This window comes from Eurytemora carolleeae, unplaced genomic scaffold (genome assembly GCF_000591075.1).
Source record: "Eurytemora carolleeae unplaced genomic scaffold, Eaff_2.0 scaffold668, whole genome shotgun sequence".
NCBI lineage: Eukaryota > Metazoa > Arthropoda > Copepoda > Calanoida > Temoridae > Eurytemora > Eurytemora carolleeae.
This window is the reverse complement of record NW_019396652.1, coordinates 53447-72060: the sequence shown is the minus strand read 5'-3', so window position 1 is coordinate 72060 and position 18614 is coordinate 53447. Positions and strand designations below refer to the sequence as shown.

The following is an 18614-nucleotide window of genomic DNA, read 5'->3' as shown; positions in this document are numbered from 1 at the left end:
ATTTCCTGTTCACAATCACTACATCACCCTTTAAACTTAATCTGATAAATAATCTTAAAGAAAATGTCGTTTTTCTAACTTCAAAATGGTTTAATTTTGTTGTCGTCATTGTTTCTCTGAAGCGATAAATGCGCAAATCACTAGTGAAGAAAACCCCCAAATGAAATGATCAGAGCTGAAAACTTTAGAATGGGATATCCTTAATCCTGATCGGATAATTAATCTAGAGATTAAATTCATGAGGAGAACAAGCAATATTTAATCTGGAGATTAAGAAAAAGAGTGGATCAAGCATTAATCCCGATATCCACCATTCAAAAGTTCCCAGCTCTGGAGAATAATTACAAGAGGAGAACAAGCCATATTTCATCTGGAGATTAAGAAAAAGAGTGGATCAAGCATTAATCCCGATATCCACCATTCTAAAGTTCCCAGCTCAGAGCGGAAAACTTTCGAATGGGAAATCCTTAATCCCGATCGGTTCATTAATCTGGAGATAAATATGAAGTGGAGAACAAGAATTATTTAATCTGGAGATTAAGAAAAAGCGTGGATCAAGCATTAATCCCAATATCCACCATTCAAGAGTTCTCAGCTCAGTTCTCAAAAATAAAAGACATGATTATCTAATATTTATTTGATCAGACAACGAATTTTTAAGTGTACCGTAGTGAATCGTACTCCAATAAAAAGTCACTTGAAAAAACGAGATAGCAGTCTCTTTAAATTGTTCGAAATCTTTCACGCAGAATGAGAAATAGATAATAAAGTTTAGTAAGGTTATATTTACCATTCTGGTAATCAATGTTTCAAACTTTATTACTCATAAATAATAACTTATTCACATCTACCATAAATATGTGGAATAAAAAGACGACATTCAAACAATCTTGTCTGAAATTGAAAGGAAATGTATAGCAAAAGTATTACTATGAAAATAAACAAACAAAGTGAAATTTACTGTACAAATGCACATTGAACTCTTTAAAGTCGTCTTCTTATTCCAAAGCTTTATTGGGCCTACTGTATAAACATTACTTACGTTGATAGTTGTAAAGCCCTGCACCCACTAATAACTCTAGTTCACTGAGAATCTAAACTATCATTCTAAATCCAAATATTAAATACTGAAGGTGTGCCCTAAACACAGGGATCACAACCCCATACAGATAGATAGATAGATAGATAGATAGAAATACAAAGAACAATAATTTAATAAAAAGTAGATAATTAACAGATGATAAATAGATGAAAATAAATAAAATAATATAAAATAGATAAATAAATAAAAAATGGATAATAAATATAGGTTGATTTTATAAAAAGTAGATTATTTTAAGTAACTACGTTAAAAAAGACAAATTATTTCCACATTGAAGCTGCAATACATAAACCAAAAAAATGTTATATTTATAAATAAATAGAAGAAAGTACATACAATTTAATATAAGAATATTTATTTGTAAAAGTTGGGCACACATAGATATATAGAATATAGATATTAAATAGATATAGGTTAATATATTATGCTATAGATGATGATGATGTTATGATATGTAGATAGTTAGAAAGATAGATGATAATTAGAGAGATAGATATAAAGATGATAAATAGATATAGAGGGATAGAAAGATAGATAGATAAATAAAATTGCGCCAAAATATGGGATGAAACTAAAAGCCTATTGTTATGTCTGAAAAAAACTTAATGAATAACGACTAAATTATGCATCAATTGGTCCATAGGGGGGGGGGGGGGGGGGGGGGGGGGGGTAGGGCGTAAACAAGGGTCTAGAAATGGCTTCTTTTAGACTCCTAAGGGGACCCCTTACATAATTTGAAATACTCTCTTAATTAAAAACTTGATATATCCATTATTCTTTACCTATTTTAAACCAACACCTACATTAACGCTCTGCAAAATTACTTTAATCGTTAACTCAAGAGTTTTTTGACCTGTAAAATTAAAGTGTCAAAGTTTATAAATAAAAACTTTAAAGAACTAGATTTTAACTTATCAAACATTATTGTTTATTAAGATAGATATTTTGCCTGTTTTGCATTATGTTTTGTTTCCCTTAAGTGCTATTAAAAAGATATTTGCAACATAACATAACAAAAAAAACCGAAGGTATAAGGTGAGTCAATACTTATCTTTTAATACAGGGCGACTCAGGGAGAGTAAACATCCTGAAAAGCTTAAGCATTTTATTCAATTTTGATCACCCTACAACAAGGTGATCAAGTAACTTTATCGAACTGCATTTAAATAATTTGAGTAAAACTGAATAAAACTATTTGTATCATGCGTGCGAAAAAGTTTTTGCTGTGATTTTTAATTTTTCTAGTTTGTTTTCGATCAAAATAAAAATCCCGGCAAAAACATTTTTCGCACTTAAACAATATCCATTACAATAACGAATAGATAAAAATCTTCAGTTTTCCCAAAACTAAAATTTGAAGAAAAAAAAACTCCCCTGCAAGCTTTAGGATAAGTACAAACAGATTCTCACAAACTTGGTCATATCTATATAATAAAACAAGACATTCATATATATGTTGCGTATAGCCGGCCAAAAGGCTGGACCGAATGGGCTGAATTTTTTTGTGGACACTCATGGGTGGCCGGGGGATGCAATTGGCCTTCAGCTAACAAGTTTAGTTTGTCTCCATGTTTTTGCTGTACAAAGGTTCATTTATAGAATGATTAATCTAGTAAAAGTAAGAAAAGAATAAGCTTCTCAAAATACAAAAGAATTAAACAAAAGAATTATTTTACAAGACAGACAGGATAGAAATAAAAATTCCCAAATGATTCATTTCAGAAGGCCGAAATTTTTCTTTAATTTGAAGAAAAAAATCCTTTACACATAATTTTGGTAACAAAATTTTCATCCCTTTTTCCTTCTTTTCTTTCATTTTTTGTTTCCTTCTTTTCATTATCTTTTTTATCAGAAAGTGTGCCCCTCTTTCGAGGGTAAAAGGTGCCCCCCCCCCTTGATACGGGCGCTACGAAATCTGCTCTAGTTCCATTTGATCTATCAAGTCATTTGCTCTATATTCAATCTGCTCTATACCTCATTTGCTCTATGACTAAACACGTCATTTGCTCTATAACCTAAAAATACACTATAAATTAGCGTTTATTGGAATTCCTGAGCGTAACTTGACTATGAAATACGGGAATTTTTTTTTGGAAAATTCGCAAATTGCAGTTTTAATCAGTTCTTCAAAGTTCATCATGACAGAGAGACTACTCAATAATAAGAGGGGTAAAAAAAACCTAATATGTGGTGAAAACTACATTTATTCTACTCTAAACAAACAGGGTGTCTATCCGTACTGGAGATGTCTTGAATATAGAAGGCAGAATTGTTCTGCCGAGGTTAAAACCTTCATAATAATAAAACAAAATCTCCAGGAAGTTGGCGGAAAAAATGAAATTGTAGGAAGAATTGTAAAATGTAATTTTGTAAAAATATGTTTATAGAGCAAATGACGTGCTTACTCATAGAGCAAATGTTGAGTAAAGCAATTAAACCATCACAGTCATAAAAATGTTTATAGAGCAAATGACGTGTTATGTCATAGATCAATTGACGTATAGAGCAGATGACTTATAGAGCAAACGTCGTGATCTATGAGCTATAGAGCAAATGGAACTAGAGCAAATGGCCATAGAGCAAATGGAATTAGAGCAGATGCCGTAGCGCCCTTGATACGGTCCTGCTAACAAGTTCTTGGTTGTGCTAAAATGTACATGTAAAGGGTTACAGAAAAATATAAGTGAGTTAAGGCAGTAAAATCAAAGTCCAAGGTGTTGCGGCCCTGTCTTAAAAATGCATGAGACTTTTTATAAGCAGGTTGAATCTTTGTGAGTATCCACAAAAATATTGTACTTGAGCCATGCATTGCGCAGTCTTCTATTTTCCGTGGGGGGAGGGGGAGGGGGGAGTGAGACACACCCTCCCAAGCACTTTTACAGGCCACAGTTAATATTAAATTTCAATATTGGTTCACATAATAGTGAGCTGACAGTTTGAATTAGATACAAGGAGGGTGACTCACAAAATATGACTGTTGAAAGACGACTTAATCTTTTATCTTCTAAATAATTTGTGGCGGCCATGACACTTTCTCTCGTTATACAAGGCGTGTACAGTAACGTTTATATTTAGAAGCATTAAATTTTCCATAGCCAATTTGGTAATATTTAACTAATATACTCCTAATTCAAGTTTTATAGGATATAACTAATTTCTCATTTAATAATGTAATATTCAGATATTGCGCTTTGAACGTAAACAAACCCCGAGTATTCAGTATTTGCCAAAAGATTAAATTTTCTAATCCATATATCTTTGCAACCCGGTGGTGTTTAATATTTCAAACTTAAACTATTAGATAGAACAGAATTCTTAGCATGAAATATCAAAATTCTATGACTTCGGGTTGCAAAGATTCAGGAATTAGAAATAAGTTCCGTATAATAGCGGAACATAATAAATGGTGGCCCAAAAAAGGGAAAAGCTTTTTTAGCATTAAAAATATTATTTGATGACACAATAAATGCTACATATGGTTTTAAATTTTAAGAGGGGTTGTTTAAATAAGATTTTGTCGTTCAATGCTTCTGTAAAACTATGTTTAATGTCCGAAAACCTCTCTGCTTACTTTGAACAATTGACAATTTTTATTTTTATATTCAAATCTATATTGAAAGAGAGAAAATTTGCTTACAAATTATAATAATTAATACAAAATTAGATTTCTATAATGTTTATATTTTGAGTTATTTCTTGGAGGTCCCAATTTAATGCCCTGCCAAAAAACGCCTATATTTCTAAAATTGAACAATTCTGCTCGAAACCATGATAACTACGTAATCGGTTTTAGTAAGCCAAGAAGAAAAATTTAAGGGGATCAGATATAGGTTAAAAGATTTTTATATGTTTTAGACCAACTGAAACAATCAAAGGACAAAATCTTAATTAAATTTCATGTTCTAACATTACAAACTACACACTACAACACATTTTCAAGTCTTTTTTAAAAAGGCTGAAAAATCCTAATCCCTATTTTAATTTGGGCCACCCTGCATGTATAATCATAATTAACAATTAAATAATTAGGTTGTCAGTTGTTTCTCCAAATTGAGTCTCGATATCTTCAAAACTTCAAAATCTTTAAATTTTGTCTAATCCTAGTATAAACATTATACAAAAAAATATATTTTTGATAAACAAACAATAAAGAAATAATCTTTTATTTCTCGAGGTTGAAGGGTTTACAATATACAATATATGTCATGCACTAGATTTACACACACAAAAAAACACATAAAATATTTTTAAAAAAATGTAAAAAAAAGGAAATTTGGAGCAAATAAACAAAATTTATATTTTCAATGTAAAAAACATGGGACAAAATCTATCCCAGTTCTGAGTCTGACTGAACAACAAACCTTTCAACAAATGAGTACAGAAAATAAAGTCTTAACAAAAGGTAAAAAAATGTGTGAGACCATAAAAAAGATAATTTTCTCGGCAGTAAATAGATTTCTTGTCAAGAGAATATCGTTAGAACAGGATTAAAGGACTAGAAAATAAAGTTGAGATTATTCCAAAATTATGCAATAGAGTATTCTTCAAATGTGCACTAGACTTTAGTAAAGGGACTGCAAACGTAATTTCAAGTGGAAATTACGGACTAATACTTAGTAGACAATGAAAGAAATGTCCAGAATTAACACTTCATAATGCAGAAAAACCTTGTTGTTACCCAAAAACAAAGGTTCGATGGATTGCGAAACGGACCATATTTAAATGGAGGATATCCTGAAACTACGTCTACAGTCTCTTCCAAGCATATATATTGAAATACTTAAAAGGAAGGATTAATCAATTTAAAAAATGGATAAAAAACATTATTTAATTAAACAAATTATTATGTTAATCCAATTTTTCTCATCAGGAAAATTGTGAGTAAAAAAATATAAAATGCTTATTTTAATATCCCATATTCTTCTCATGGAACCCTTTCTCATGGAACCCTTTCAATGACTAAAGATACAATAAAATTAAGTTAAAGCTCTAAATTTGGTTAAACTTTCACATCTTTCAATTTAACGAATCCAACATAAAATGAGTAAATGGCAATTGATGGTTGAAGGATTTTTTTTTGTATTTCCCTTCAGATGGAAATTAGTGACTATGTGATATTAAGTTAAACTTCTTCAGCTACTTTTACAAACATTTTTCTTTTTGAGAATTTGAACATTTGAATTATTCAATTAGTTCGAACACACTGTTTTAATCAGTTCCAACTGTACCAGTTCACATTGAGCCATCAATTTATTAATTTTTAACTTAAAATTTAATTAAAACCAACGAATAACTGTTAAAATCACGAACAGTTTTTTCAACGACGAAATGTTAAAGTGTTAAAATTGTTCTTTAACCATGAACTGTCCCATTAACATATAGTTTAATCGTTACATAAAGGTATATATTTACCAGTGCTTAGGATCCGGATCCGTTAGATCCGCAACATTTTGGCCTCCCGGATCCGGATTTGGCAATATATGCTGAACCACGGATCATAATCAACCAACAATTGGATTAAAAAAACTTTTTGTTCACAAAACAAAAAACTTGACAAAAAGAAAACTTGACTGAAGAAATGTTCAAGCCCTGCTGGATCCGGATCCATCATTTTTAGGGCAGAATCCGGATGTGCATCAAAATAAAATGGTTCCTAAGCACTAATATTTGCAAAAGAAATTTCCCCCCTTTCCCTACAATTAGGTAAAAAGTATCACAAATAATTTGATTTAAGTAAAATCTTTGAATTTCCATTTCCTAGGGGGGGGGGGGGTAATAATTTTAGAAATAAATACCCTTGATGGTACATTGAACATTAAATGCAAATAAGGAATGTCTGTTTTACTCTTTTGAAGTTACACATCTATTAAAAAGGGCTATAAAGAGGGGGGGGGGGGGTCACAAAACATTTTTGTATATTTTGTAACGAGTACAAAATTCAAATGAGAGATTTTTAAACTTTCAGAGATGTTTTTTAGTTGAACATTTTAAACAGAGGTTGTTTTAAACTTTATAATTTTGTGTTGAAGAAGTACAATTGCCCCCTGAAATATGCTTAGTACATAGTTTTATAGTACAATAATGATAGCAAACTTTAATATTTTATGACAACAAATATATCAGAATTTAGAATATACTGTCAATGGGACAGAAAAGAAACTCAAATTTTCTAGTCTTCAGATATTTGTATATTTTACTTTGCATTATTCTGTTTATTTGAATTCCCAATGTTTACGGTACACCCAAATTTTCTTGATGAAAAGTACACAGCTCTGCCTGAAGTGCATTCTCAATTAATGCCCCGCTAGATGCTCAACTTGATGCTGAGTCGTCTTCAAATAAATCAATCAATCCTTTGTCTAGATATCATGAGTTCATGAGTATTAAAATATGTCTTTAAAGAAATAAAACAAAAAGACAACAAGACCCTGTTTAGTGTTTAAAGTACATATGTACTGTTTTATTTTTTTTGTGTAATATCTTTCTTTTTTTCATCTATCCATCCGTCTATCTTTCTATCTGAAGCTTGTGTCCTCCAGGTGTTGAACATATTTACCAGAGATCGGCCGGTTAACCTGACATTAATCAATCAATCAATCAATCAATCCATCATTCATCTAATCAATCCATAAATCTATCATTCATCTAATCAATCCATAAATCATAAAATCAACGGATCAATCATCCACCTAATCAAACCATCAATCATATAATCAATGGATCAATCAGTCATCAATTAATCAATCAATCATCAAATCAACCAGTTAATTAATCAATCAATCAACTAATCAATCAATCAATCAATCAACCAATCATTACAAAATCTTACATTCAACCCTTCAATCCAAAAAATTTATTTTGTCGAATTTTTCTTTAACTATCTCAATCAATACAACTTTAAATCATTTAATAATTCATGTCATACCTGCGATATAACATCTCCGTGACAAGTCCTGACCTATAAAATATAAAATATAAAATATAAAATATAAAATATAAAATTTAAAATATAAAATCATAAAAATATAAAAACTTTCTATTTAAAATACAGGAATTCAAACCAAACAGTGTCAAATTCATCTTCTTACAGAAAAACTGCACCAATTCCAACCATGAAAATCCGCCAATTACATTTTTAATCCAGTTTTATAAACTCAACTCTGAGGAAAATTATATGCAACTTAAATTCGAAAGCTCAAGCCGTAAATAAGGCCCAATGACAGCTTAGACCTGAGCCATATTTTCTTGAATTTTTCAAATCGCCGGCTATGACAAGGGAATGCTTAACCCGGAATACCAACAGTTTCAATTCCCATAGCCACCCCTTAAACGCTCTACCAAGTTGGGAGGAGGGGCAAAAATGTGATTATATACCTGGTATAGATATCTATATTTTCTCTGCTTTCTCTCCTCTTTGGTTTCACTTTGTTCTGCTTTCTGGTATTTTACCTCAAATAAAGGGGAGTAAAACAAAGAAAACTTCTTCATAATAATTTCAAGCTTAGTCCCCTAACTTCATGTTTAATGTGCATCAGAAAGTTATGAAAGATGGGAAAAATGAATTAGTATATATGATGGAAAATTCACCAAACTATGCTATGTGAACCATTTGATCTTTAATGCAGATTTTAACAAGTAATTGCAAAAATCAGCATATTAAAGGCTTTTGACTTTCAAATTTGCAAAAGAGAAAATATCTTTTCAATCTTAAATTCCTTACCCGTCTAGGTTCAGATTGCAATTTACAGTACACAACGTATGTACATATACCACATACAATTTCATTACATTGCATACAATACAATAAACAACGTACAATGTACATTACATACACATTGCGTGTAAAACATGCAATGCTCTTCATGTACCCCATCATACCTGCGGTAAACTTTCTTCGTGATGTCTTCCCTTGCCTGTACATGCACACTGTACAATCAGACCTGACAAAATAATCATGCAACATAGGTAGTAGGTACTGATGATTATCGTTTTGAAGTCCGTTTATAAACATTCAAAGCTTATAGAATTTTAAGAGGCTCCATAAGAATCAACAATCAAAAACATAAAAAATTACTTCTGAAAAGATGATGGCCTTCATCTCCAAATTAAATAAAAATTGATAAAATGTAAAACCAGAAGAATTTATTAAATAATATTATTGAGAAAATAAAAATAATAATCATAATAAAAGTAGTAATAATGATAATAATAATAATAATAATAATAATAATAATAGTAAAAATAATAAAAATAATAATAATATAAAACCGCAAATCTACCTAAAACCAGCAGTACGGGAAGTACAAAGAATACAATCCACGATATCCAGCATTTAGGTAGAGTTTCCTAAAAAAGATACAAGTATATAAAAAATAATTATTTTTGAAAATCATTTTTGCAGATTAGAATAAACTCAAGAATTTGGTTAAGAATATCGCTTCAGGGCGAAAGTTATCAAAATATTCGCCCAACTCTTTTTTCTTAATTAAATTTCAAATCCCTAGATGTTGTAATTAAGTTCTGAAGATAATTGTTATGAAACCTGATGGCGATGAATATATGAATTAAAATACTTACTATTGTGTTTAGTTCCTTATTTATCAATCGATCAACCTTCACCCTGTCCCAGGTCCAAAACAGGATCTCAGAATCCTGTAATCAATCAATCAATCACTCAATCAATCAATCAATCAATCATCCAACCAATCAATAATCTAACCAATCTATAATCGAACCAATCAATAATCCAACCAATCAACAAACCAACCAATCAACAAACCAACCAACCAACCCACCAACCAACCAATTGCCTAACAATTAATATTTTAAGGGACCTCATGTAGTAAATGCCGTACTCTTAAACCTTGTCCAGAACTGTATCAATTAAGGCACAGCTCAATCTAACTTTGATATCAATGTAAACCATACACGATCTCGTCAGCTACCAATTTCAACACGGACACAAGCTTGTAATCTATCAATCCCAAACCAATGGGCACGATCTTGTCAGCTATTAATGTCAACAAGGACACAAGCTTGTAATCTACCAATGCCAAACCTCTGGGCGATCGTATGTTTCAATGAGGACCAAATTACTCTCAACAATGTAATAAAAGCGGAGTCTCTGTATCAACTGACGTATTTACAGAAGATATTTTGCATGTTAAGTTCTTATACATATTTACATTATTGCGCAGATATATATATCATTGTAGTTAAGCTAATCACAATGTGTAGCTGCTACAATTTGTGCGTATTTGAGGATTAGCGCAGTGAGATTTTCAGACAATGTGCAACGCAATTTATCTAGGTATGTTCAAACTGTATTTATTACACTCAAACATTTCTGGCACCACCGTAATATTTATATTTAAAGAAAGTAGAATTTGTTGTGTTCCAAGCATATAACAGGAGCCATGATTGCATCAATATTTTGAGGACCCCTGTAAAAGATGTTGGTACTACTCTACATAAATATTAAATACTGTGGAATAAATTTAGTGGGGTTTGTTGTTGATAAAGCGTTTCGGGGACCACTGCAAGATTAATATTTCGGGGACTACTGGAAAAAAATGATTCGAGGACCACTTTGTAGAATTAATATTTTGGGCCCCTGAAAGATAGATTGAATACCTGTAAAAAGAAATCAACTGACATCATAGTAATAACAGCTCCGTATAGACTTGATCCAAATATTGTTAAACTTTTCTACAAAAATAAAGTTGTGTAAAAGAATTAACATAAAAATATCCTTTCACGTATTTCAAAATATTTTTCTCTATTTTAATTTTCTTGTAAAGTGCAATTTTGCGGACAGATTTAGGTTTTACCCAAGATAAAAGAATTCTTAATTAATAATAATAAATGACCAAAACATTTAGTGCAGAACGTATGATAAAATCAAATCGTGAAAAACAATTTTTAAAGAATGAAAAGATACACTTCAACGAGGGAAGGTAAAATTAAGCATCGTTTTTTATCAAACAACAAGTTTTGCTTTCTGGAGGCTTCATCATAGAAAAATTTCTAGAGTAATTCAAATATTAATTATCCAGTTGTTTTCATGAATTAAAGGGAGTGACCGGCAATGTATAGCGGTTCAACTGAGTATGTGGTATTGTGGACAAATTTTTCAGGATTTATTTGAGCCATATAAAACGTACAATTACTGAGTTTGTGCGCAAAGTCGACTTTCAAAATCGTCCATTTGGGTGGATACATTTTGAGAACTATTTTTTCTTAAACTTATTAAATAACGACGACAAAAGATGAAAAAAAATCTACAATATACTGAGTGCATAAATAGAAACAAGTTGATAAACATAGGAGAAAGACTTCTCAATTTACCCTTATTCTTTAAAAGTTTGTTTTATTTGAATCCTCAATTCAATATCTACATGAATGAAGACAAGACCTAGTGTGAGTTGCGCGAACCGGTTGGCTCTAAATGGCGTTGGCAGTGGTTGTCAGCTGATTAACTTGGTTTTGCGCGGCCCGCCTGCCTTGGGCGCTATCCAAAGGGAGATTTAAAATAAATTAAAAATGCTTATATAACAAGAGTTAATTTCTTTTTCTCAACCTGTTTCTATTTATTCCATCAGTTTATTGTTGATTTTTTTACATTTTTGTCGTCATAATTTGATAATTAAAAAAACAATCCTCAAAATGTTTCCACCCAAATAGACGATTTTGAAAGTCGAATTTGGGCACAAATATACTACATACTCAGTTCAACCACCATACATTGCCGGTCACTCCCTTTAAGAAAAGTGTTCAATCGGACAAAAAAGATGCCTGACCTTACAACGGTACCCTAAAAAGTGTTGTGAATCCATTTAACAACTAAAAATCGGGTAAAAAGAAGCTCATCACTGAAATAATGCGGGGGGGGGGCATTGGCATTGGAAGAAAAAATGAGGTGTGTGTTTAATTTCTAAGAATCTGACCTGAAAATAGAGGTTAAAGAGGGCAACTAATAAACCAGTTCCAAGCAGTACACCTAGGGTGACCCAGGCAGTTGGTGGGATATAGTACAGTTCAACACAGCACAATCCTATCAGGCCGGTCAATAACCCTACAGATATATTAATATAAAAAAAATAAAAAGTAAAAAAAGAAAAAGTTTGTTTGTAACAGTATAGTCAAGATTTTCAAATTAAATCATAAAATTGCTTGGAACCTACCCCGCCCCGAAGGGAGGGTAAAAATATTTTTCGAAAATTTTGGGTAAAATATGAAAAATTGGACTTCCACTTGCAAGATTTAAACCACTTTTGATAGATTTTTTTCCAAATGAAAATATCTATAATTCAGAGAAAAAACCTTTACAATATTTTGAGCTCCGCAAAGCATTCCTAAAAATAGAGAAAAAAATATATTTATATATATTATCTATATATGTATATATATATTATCTATATATATGTATATATTATCTATATATGTATATTATCTATAGTATATATGTATATATTATCTATATATAGAGTTGTAATCTCTGTTTGTTTGTTCGATCATAACTCAGGAACCCCTGGACCGATTTGCCTTAAATTTTGATTGGGGAACTAGAAAGACTTACAAGAAGGTTCTTAGCTCGGTTTTAAGATTCCAAGTTGAGTGGGTCGACTTTAAAATCGAAAATTTAGTTTCCCGGTAAAATCGTCCAAGTGCGGGTAAACGGCGAGAGTAACTTTTAGAAACCTTGGCAGCGCTGGGTTCCAAAGCTAGAATTTTATATAAAGATAAAATAAATATTTGATATATGGGGTGTTATAAAATATCTAACCTGTGTGGAAACCTAGCATGAACAGTCCAACATACTGAACTAAAGAAAATGTAAAAATTATTATAAAATATCTCAAATGATACAAATAAATAACACCAAAATATACAAAACAGTTGAATTCAAATTCATGTTTATAGATTATAAGTTCAACTCTTGACTTTTAAATTTGATTCATCAGAACTAAATTGGATTTGACTTGCACCAAATATAGAAATCTTAAATACAATGACTTTGAATTTTAGAAACTGCAGATTGCTATTTTAAAACTATCGCAGAAAAATATTTTTTGCAAATACAAGATTTTTTTTCAAAATTATTTTTTTCTTTGACTAAAACTTTAAAAAGAACACATTGTGATCAATATTTTTAATATTTACCAAACATTGATATCAATATTTCTGATATTTACTTATCATTGTATCAATATTTCTAAAATTTACCTAACGATGTGATCAATATTTCTAATAATTACCTAACATGGTGATCAATATTTCTTATATTTACCTAACATTGTGATCAATATTTCTGATATTTACTTAACATTGTATCAATATTTCTAAAATTTACCTAAAACTCTTGATCAATATTTCTAATATGTACCTAACATTGTGATCAATATTTCTAATATTTAACTAACATTGTGATCAATGTTTCTAATATTTACCTAACATTGTGATCAATATTTCTAATATTTACCTAACATTGTGATCAATGTTTCTAATATTTACCTAACATTGTGATCAATATTTCTAATATTTACCTAACATTGTGATCAATATTTCTAATATTTACCTAAACATTGTGATCAATATTTCTAATATTTACCTAACATTGTAATTAGTCCAAAGAGTAGTCCAGCAGATAGAGCGATACCAGCATTCGCGTAGTCTAGTAATGTTCGATTCTTTAATCTTGTTGAGATATTTCATTGTTTACGGGAAGTGGCCATGCAAGAAAGATGTTTTCTCATTTTTTATTTTCATTTTTTAAAGTTTTAAAAACCTGGTAGCACAGCCTCTTCCGCACAAATGAGATAGACAATGATTGAACCAAAAATGAACCCGTAGAAAAACATTATCGCCTGATCGCATTGGAAAATTAAACAATTAAGCTAATAAACTTTCAATTAGAATGTGTAAAGGTTGGCCGCAAAAATTTGATTTAGGGGTTTAAAACCATTTGATCTAGGGAGGGGGTGCAAGGACGCCTTGCACATCATCGCTAAATGGTCTCCAAGTCCCTGAATATCCGTTAAATATCACCTGGTGCTACCTCCTAATCTTTAGAATAGATATTATAATGTTAGGTAAATAATATAACATATAAATTTTTTAGGATAAATAATCTAATTTGATATTTTAACAGTTATGCAATATTTTTTGGATATATAAGAACACATTGCATAACTTTTGATAGATTATATATTTTCATTAAAACATGTTATTTATTACTTCTTTAATATCTACTCTAGCGTTAAATGGCAGCGCCATGTCCTTTTAAATACTCATCTGCCAATACGGAGGCTTAGAGATCATTTAGCGGGGCTTATGGCGGCCATGCACCCCCTCCCTATTTGATCCATGTGTTCATTTAATATTTAAATAAGCCCAATAAGAAATACATATAAATGTTTTGTAGTTTATATATCTCTATATTTAATCTATTGTACAGTTATTTGTACGAAAAAAAAAATTATATTCGATATAAACCATAATGAATAGCAATTTAAGATTTAGACTTTTGTAACTGCACAACATCTTGTAATCATTTCCCAAATATGATATAGAGAAATTATATTAGAATGTATTTCTTTTTTTTTATATGAAGAAACCCACAAAGGACACACAACTTTTAAATAACAGAAGTGAGAGAAGAGACCACAAAATTGAATTACCATTACAATAATCTTGAGATTAATAAATGATAGTGTCCAGCCATTTTTAAATTGTCTCATTCTATAAGGGGAAAAGGAAAACTGTTTAAACTGAGATCAGTGAATAAGAAAGAAAAACAAATATTATGACGATTTTTTTCATTCTTCTTCAACAGTCACTTTTTGAGTTTAAATTTCCATCCTGCCTTAAAACATCGATAGCCGAAAAACAGGCAGACAATACCGAAAACAAAGTACAGAGCACAAACTGAAAAATGAAGTACAGTGTTATTAATTAATTAAATGGTATTTAAAATGTATATTTTTAAAATGTTTTTTAATATTACTAGTTAAAGTGCCTGGCGTTGTCCGTGGAATTATAAAATTTGAAAATCTTTGATTTTTTAACAAAAAAGTCGAATTGTTTTTAGTCTATGTTACCGTACCGGCCAGGGGGTTTGACAGAATTATTCAGTCTATTTGGTCCGACAGTTTGGCTATAGGGTGAGAGTATATATATATATATATATATATGCGCAAAGCTCATTTTTATAGTTAAAAGTTTAAAAACAGTGCTTAGGATCGAATTATTTAAATGCGGATCCGCATTGGAAGAAAATGGATTTCTTTAAGATTTACCAAATTTTTTTTAACAATGCAGAATTGTCAAAGTTTTTGTTCTTATTTTCGCTAAATCTTGATAAACCAGCCAGAGATCTGGGAGCAAACAAGTTTTTTTTAAGTTTTTGGTTGATATTTTGCCCCTTGGATCCAGGAAGTCAAAATCTTGCGGATCCGGATCTTAATCGTTGTTTAAAAATACAAAAAATGTATAAAATCTATTATAAAAAGGGTTTAACCTGTTCCATAGTAAGGATCGTATTTTCTTATTATTTTAATGTGATCCTAAATATAAAAAAGGAATTTAGTGTCAAACTCAGACCAAATAAAAATTTCTAACTCTTGAAAACTTTATTATATACTCGTCAAGACTTTTTCAAAACTAGCTTAAAGCAGATAAAATTAATATTGAATAGCAATGACAAACATTCAGTGTTATAACTAGGACTGGTGTTAAAAAATAATAGTGCAACTTTTTTTTATATTACACAGTTTAAAAAATGTTTATAACGCAGAATATTTCTTCTGGAAACTTAGGACTTGGGTCTATCAACATTTATGATCGTTATGAGGAGCTAATCATTACAAATCCAGAATCAGTGAAATTTACGATTTAACGGAAGTTCCGGGATCATTTCTTTGCTTTTTTATTAACAATACAACATTATTGTTTAGATTTTTTTTTTGTGTTTAAATAATTTGGAATTTAAAATAAAGCGTAATTACAAGTGGTCCTCAATGCTAAGATTGAAATGACCGATTTACAAAGGTACCCAGCTTTGTATGATATAGTATGAATTAGATATCAATTTTTTGTTTCATTTAACTTGTTTTTTCATATGGGGTTTCTCTGTGTAAGACGTAATCTTCCACATTTTTGATCATATTAAAGTACGTTTCAAGGGTACCGTTGTAAATCGGGCAAAGCAATCTTTGCATGAAGCGTCATTTGATATTACGCTTACACTCCCTTTGGCTTTGATTATGTTTTTTTTGTACCTGACAATAATCTTGAGTAAAGTTAAGATTTAGATCTTCATCTTCATAATTTAATATATCTCCGTTCCCGCCATTTTCATCCCAGTCACTTATATTTCCACTCCTACCATTCCAGTCACTTTCATTTCCACTTCTACCAATCCAGTCACTTATATTTTCACTCATATTCATCATTCTAAAATATATAAGTTTTTACATATCTTGGTTTCTTGGTCGCGTCTCTAACGCTAAATAACGGCTTAGCTTAAAAAAGGGAGTGGGTGCTGGGACGCCACGAGCCCGGCGAAATGGTTTCCAAAAGCCTTTGGATTCACAGATGAGTATTTAAAATTTTTAAAATATTTTTAATTTTAAAAAATATTTTAACAGATTTTTGGCTATGTGAGGAAAATATTTATTTTTCAAATTATATATTTTTTACTGCTGTACTATATATTCTAACATTTAGGGGTAGCGCCAGGTAATTTTAAATACTCATTTCCGAATACGAAAGTTTGCAGACCATTTTGCGGAGCTCATGGCGGCCCTACATCCACTCCCTCGGCTTAAACGAAACAAAAATTCGATGAAAAGGAGATAACTCAAAAAATAATGTTACCTTTAAAATTAATCTAGTTAGATGTTGTCACAAATCTATTTCTCTTCATCTCAATTATTTTGCCTGAAAGTGTATAATTATAAATAAAAATATTTTGTAAGTGCAGTCGTAGAAGATATCAGATATATATTTCAAGCTCGAAGACGTATCTATTATATTATCAAGCTTTCTCTGTTTGTGATTATATTTCATTAACCCCTTGACTGATTTGCCTTAAATTTTGATTGGGTCTGTCCTAGAGAACGATTTTTGGACCCCTCCTATCAATTTTGTACATTACCACTTTTTTATTATTATTTCTGGGAAGCGCTGCGGCTAGGACAGGCTAAGGGACCGAGCGCTGCGGCTAGGACAGGCTAGGGGGCCGAGTGCCGTAGCCATGCTACGCTAGGGGGCCACATGACCAATTATATCCATGTGTTACATAGATCCATGTTCAAAATTGATAGGGGGGGGGGGGGGGGGGGGATTGAAAAATCGTTTTCTAGGAAAATACCTATACAGATAGGTTCCAACGCTAGTAAATTATATCTTTTAATTGATTTCGGCACTTATGCATATTCATAAATTAAACCTTGTCTTTCTGTGTATAATTTTGAATTATCAAAAAAACGTAAAATTCGCAGATTTGATCTCGTTTCATTTAGCGGTTTTTTTTATAATTAAAAAACAACAATTTTCTTAAAATTTTCTTAAAGGTCATGCGTGATTTTTCACAAAAAAATACACATACACAAACAATTGCCAAATTTAAACATAAACAGAACATCAGGGGCTCAGCCTGAAAACTCCCTGAAATCAATAGATTTTACTGGTCCAGGGAGGGGGCTTAACCCCCATAGCCCCCCCTCAGGTCCGTAACCAGGGGGGGTGCAAGGGTGCAGGTGCACCCCCCTTTCTTCTGAAGGGGGGTGCAATGACGAATTTGCACCCCCCCCCTCCCGTCCCATATAAAAGAAATTGTTTCTCATAATTTTCTAAAATCTAGTTACCAATAATATAGCTCAAGCAAGAATTTGGGTGTTACTCATTAAAAGTGGGTGTGTGTATCAAACTTGACATCTCTGAAATCAAGAACTTATACAAAGTAAAACATCCTTTAAAGTTTGAACAGTTGGTTAAAAGGAAAAAATTCATCCATTTATTTTGGAATATAATAGCCATTTTTGGGAATTTCAAAAACTATTTTAAGCGAGAATATTTGTCATTTTTAGTCAAATCAGAAGGGTTTTTTGAGTACTCAAAAATTCACTAAGAATGTCTCAATGTCTCAATGTCAATAAATAAACTCTTTTAAACAAAATATTAGAAATTTTATTTTTTATTCATCTTCATAATATCATGATGAGGTCGGGGGACAAGAGCCTTGATTTTAAATAATGAATTTTTTCCTTAAGCTAAAGAACCATTAATTTATTTTTTATGTATATTGTATATGTAAACTGAAAAGTTTCAGACACTAAAATTTAACCCTTAAAAGCTTATATACACTTCATAAAAAGGTTAGTCTTTATAGCGTACAATTGACAATGTAATAAAGAAAACCATATACCACCGTAAAAACAAACCAAACATTGCTTTTAAAAAAAAACTAAAAAAATTTTCGCCGCCAGCGCGCTTCTTTGCACCCCCCCTG

At 31.0% G+C, this 18614-nt stretch overlaps 1 protein-coding gene across 1 annotated transcript; it reads right to left on the bottom strand.

The window, feature by feature from the left end:
- Positions 1-5251: 5251 nt before the first annotated feature.
- LOC111706921 (transmembrane protein 198) lies at positions 5252-17043 on the bottom strand. Its single transcript, XM_023479869.1, has 15 exons — positions 16979-17043; positions 16381-16555; positions 15621-15666; positions 14967-15028; positions 13890-13968; positions 13713-13775; positions 12888-12926; positions 12049-12176; positions 10736-10810; positions 9680-9754; positions 9382-9448; positions 8981-9042; positions 8477-8551; positions 8028-8060; positions 5252-7677 (listed from the first exon to the last, which is right to left on the bottom strand). Exons 2-15 carry the CDS (start codon positions 16552-16554, stop codon positions 7618-7620), a joined length of 1038 nt encoding a protein of 345 aa, XP_023335637.1. The 5' UTR covers position 16555; positions 16979-17043; the 3' UTR covers positions 5252-7617.
- Positions 17044-18614: the final 1571 nt, after the last annotated feature.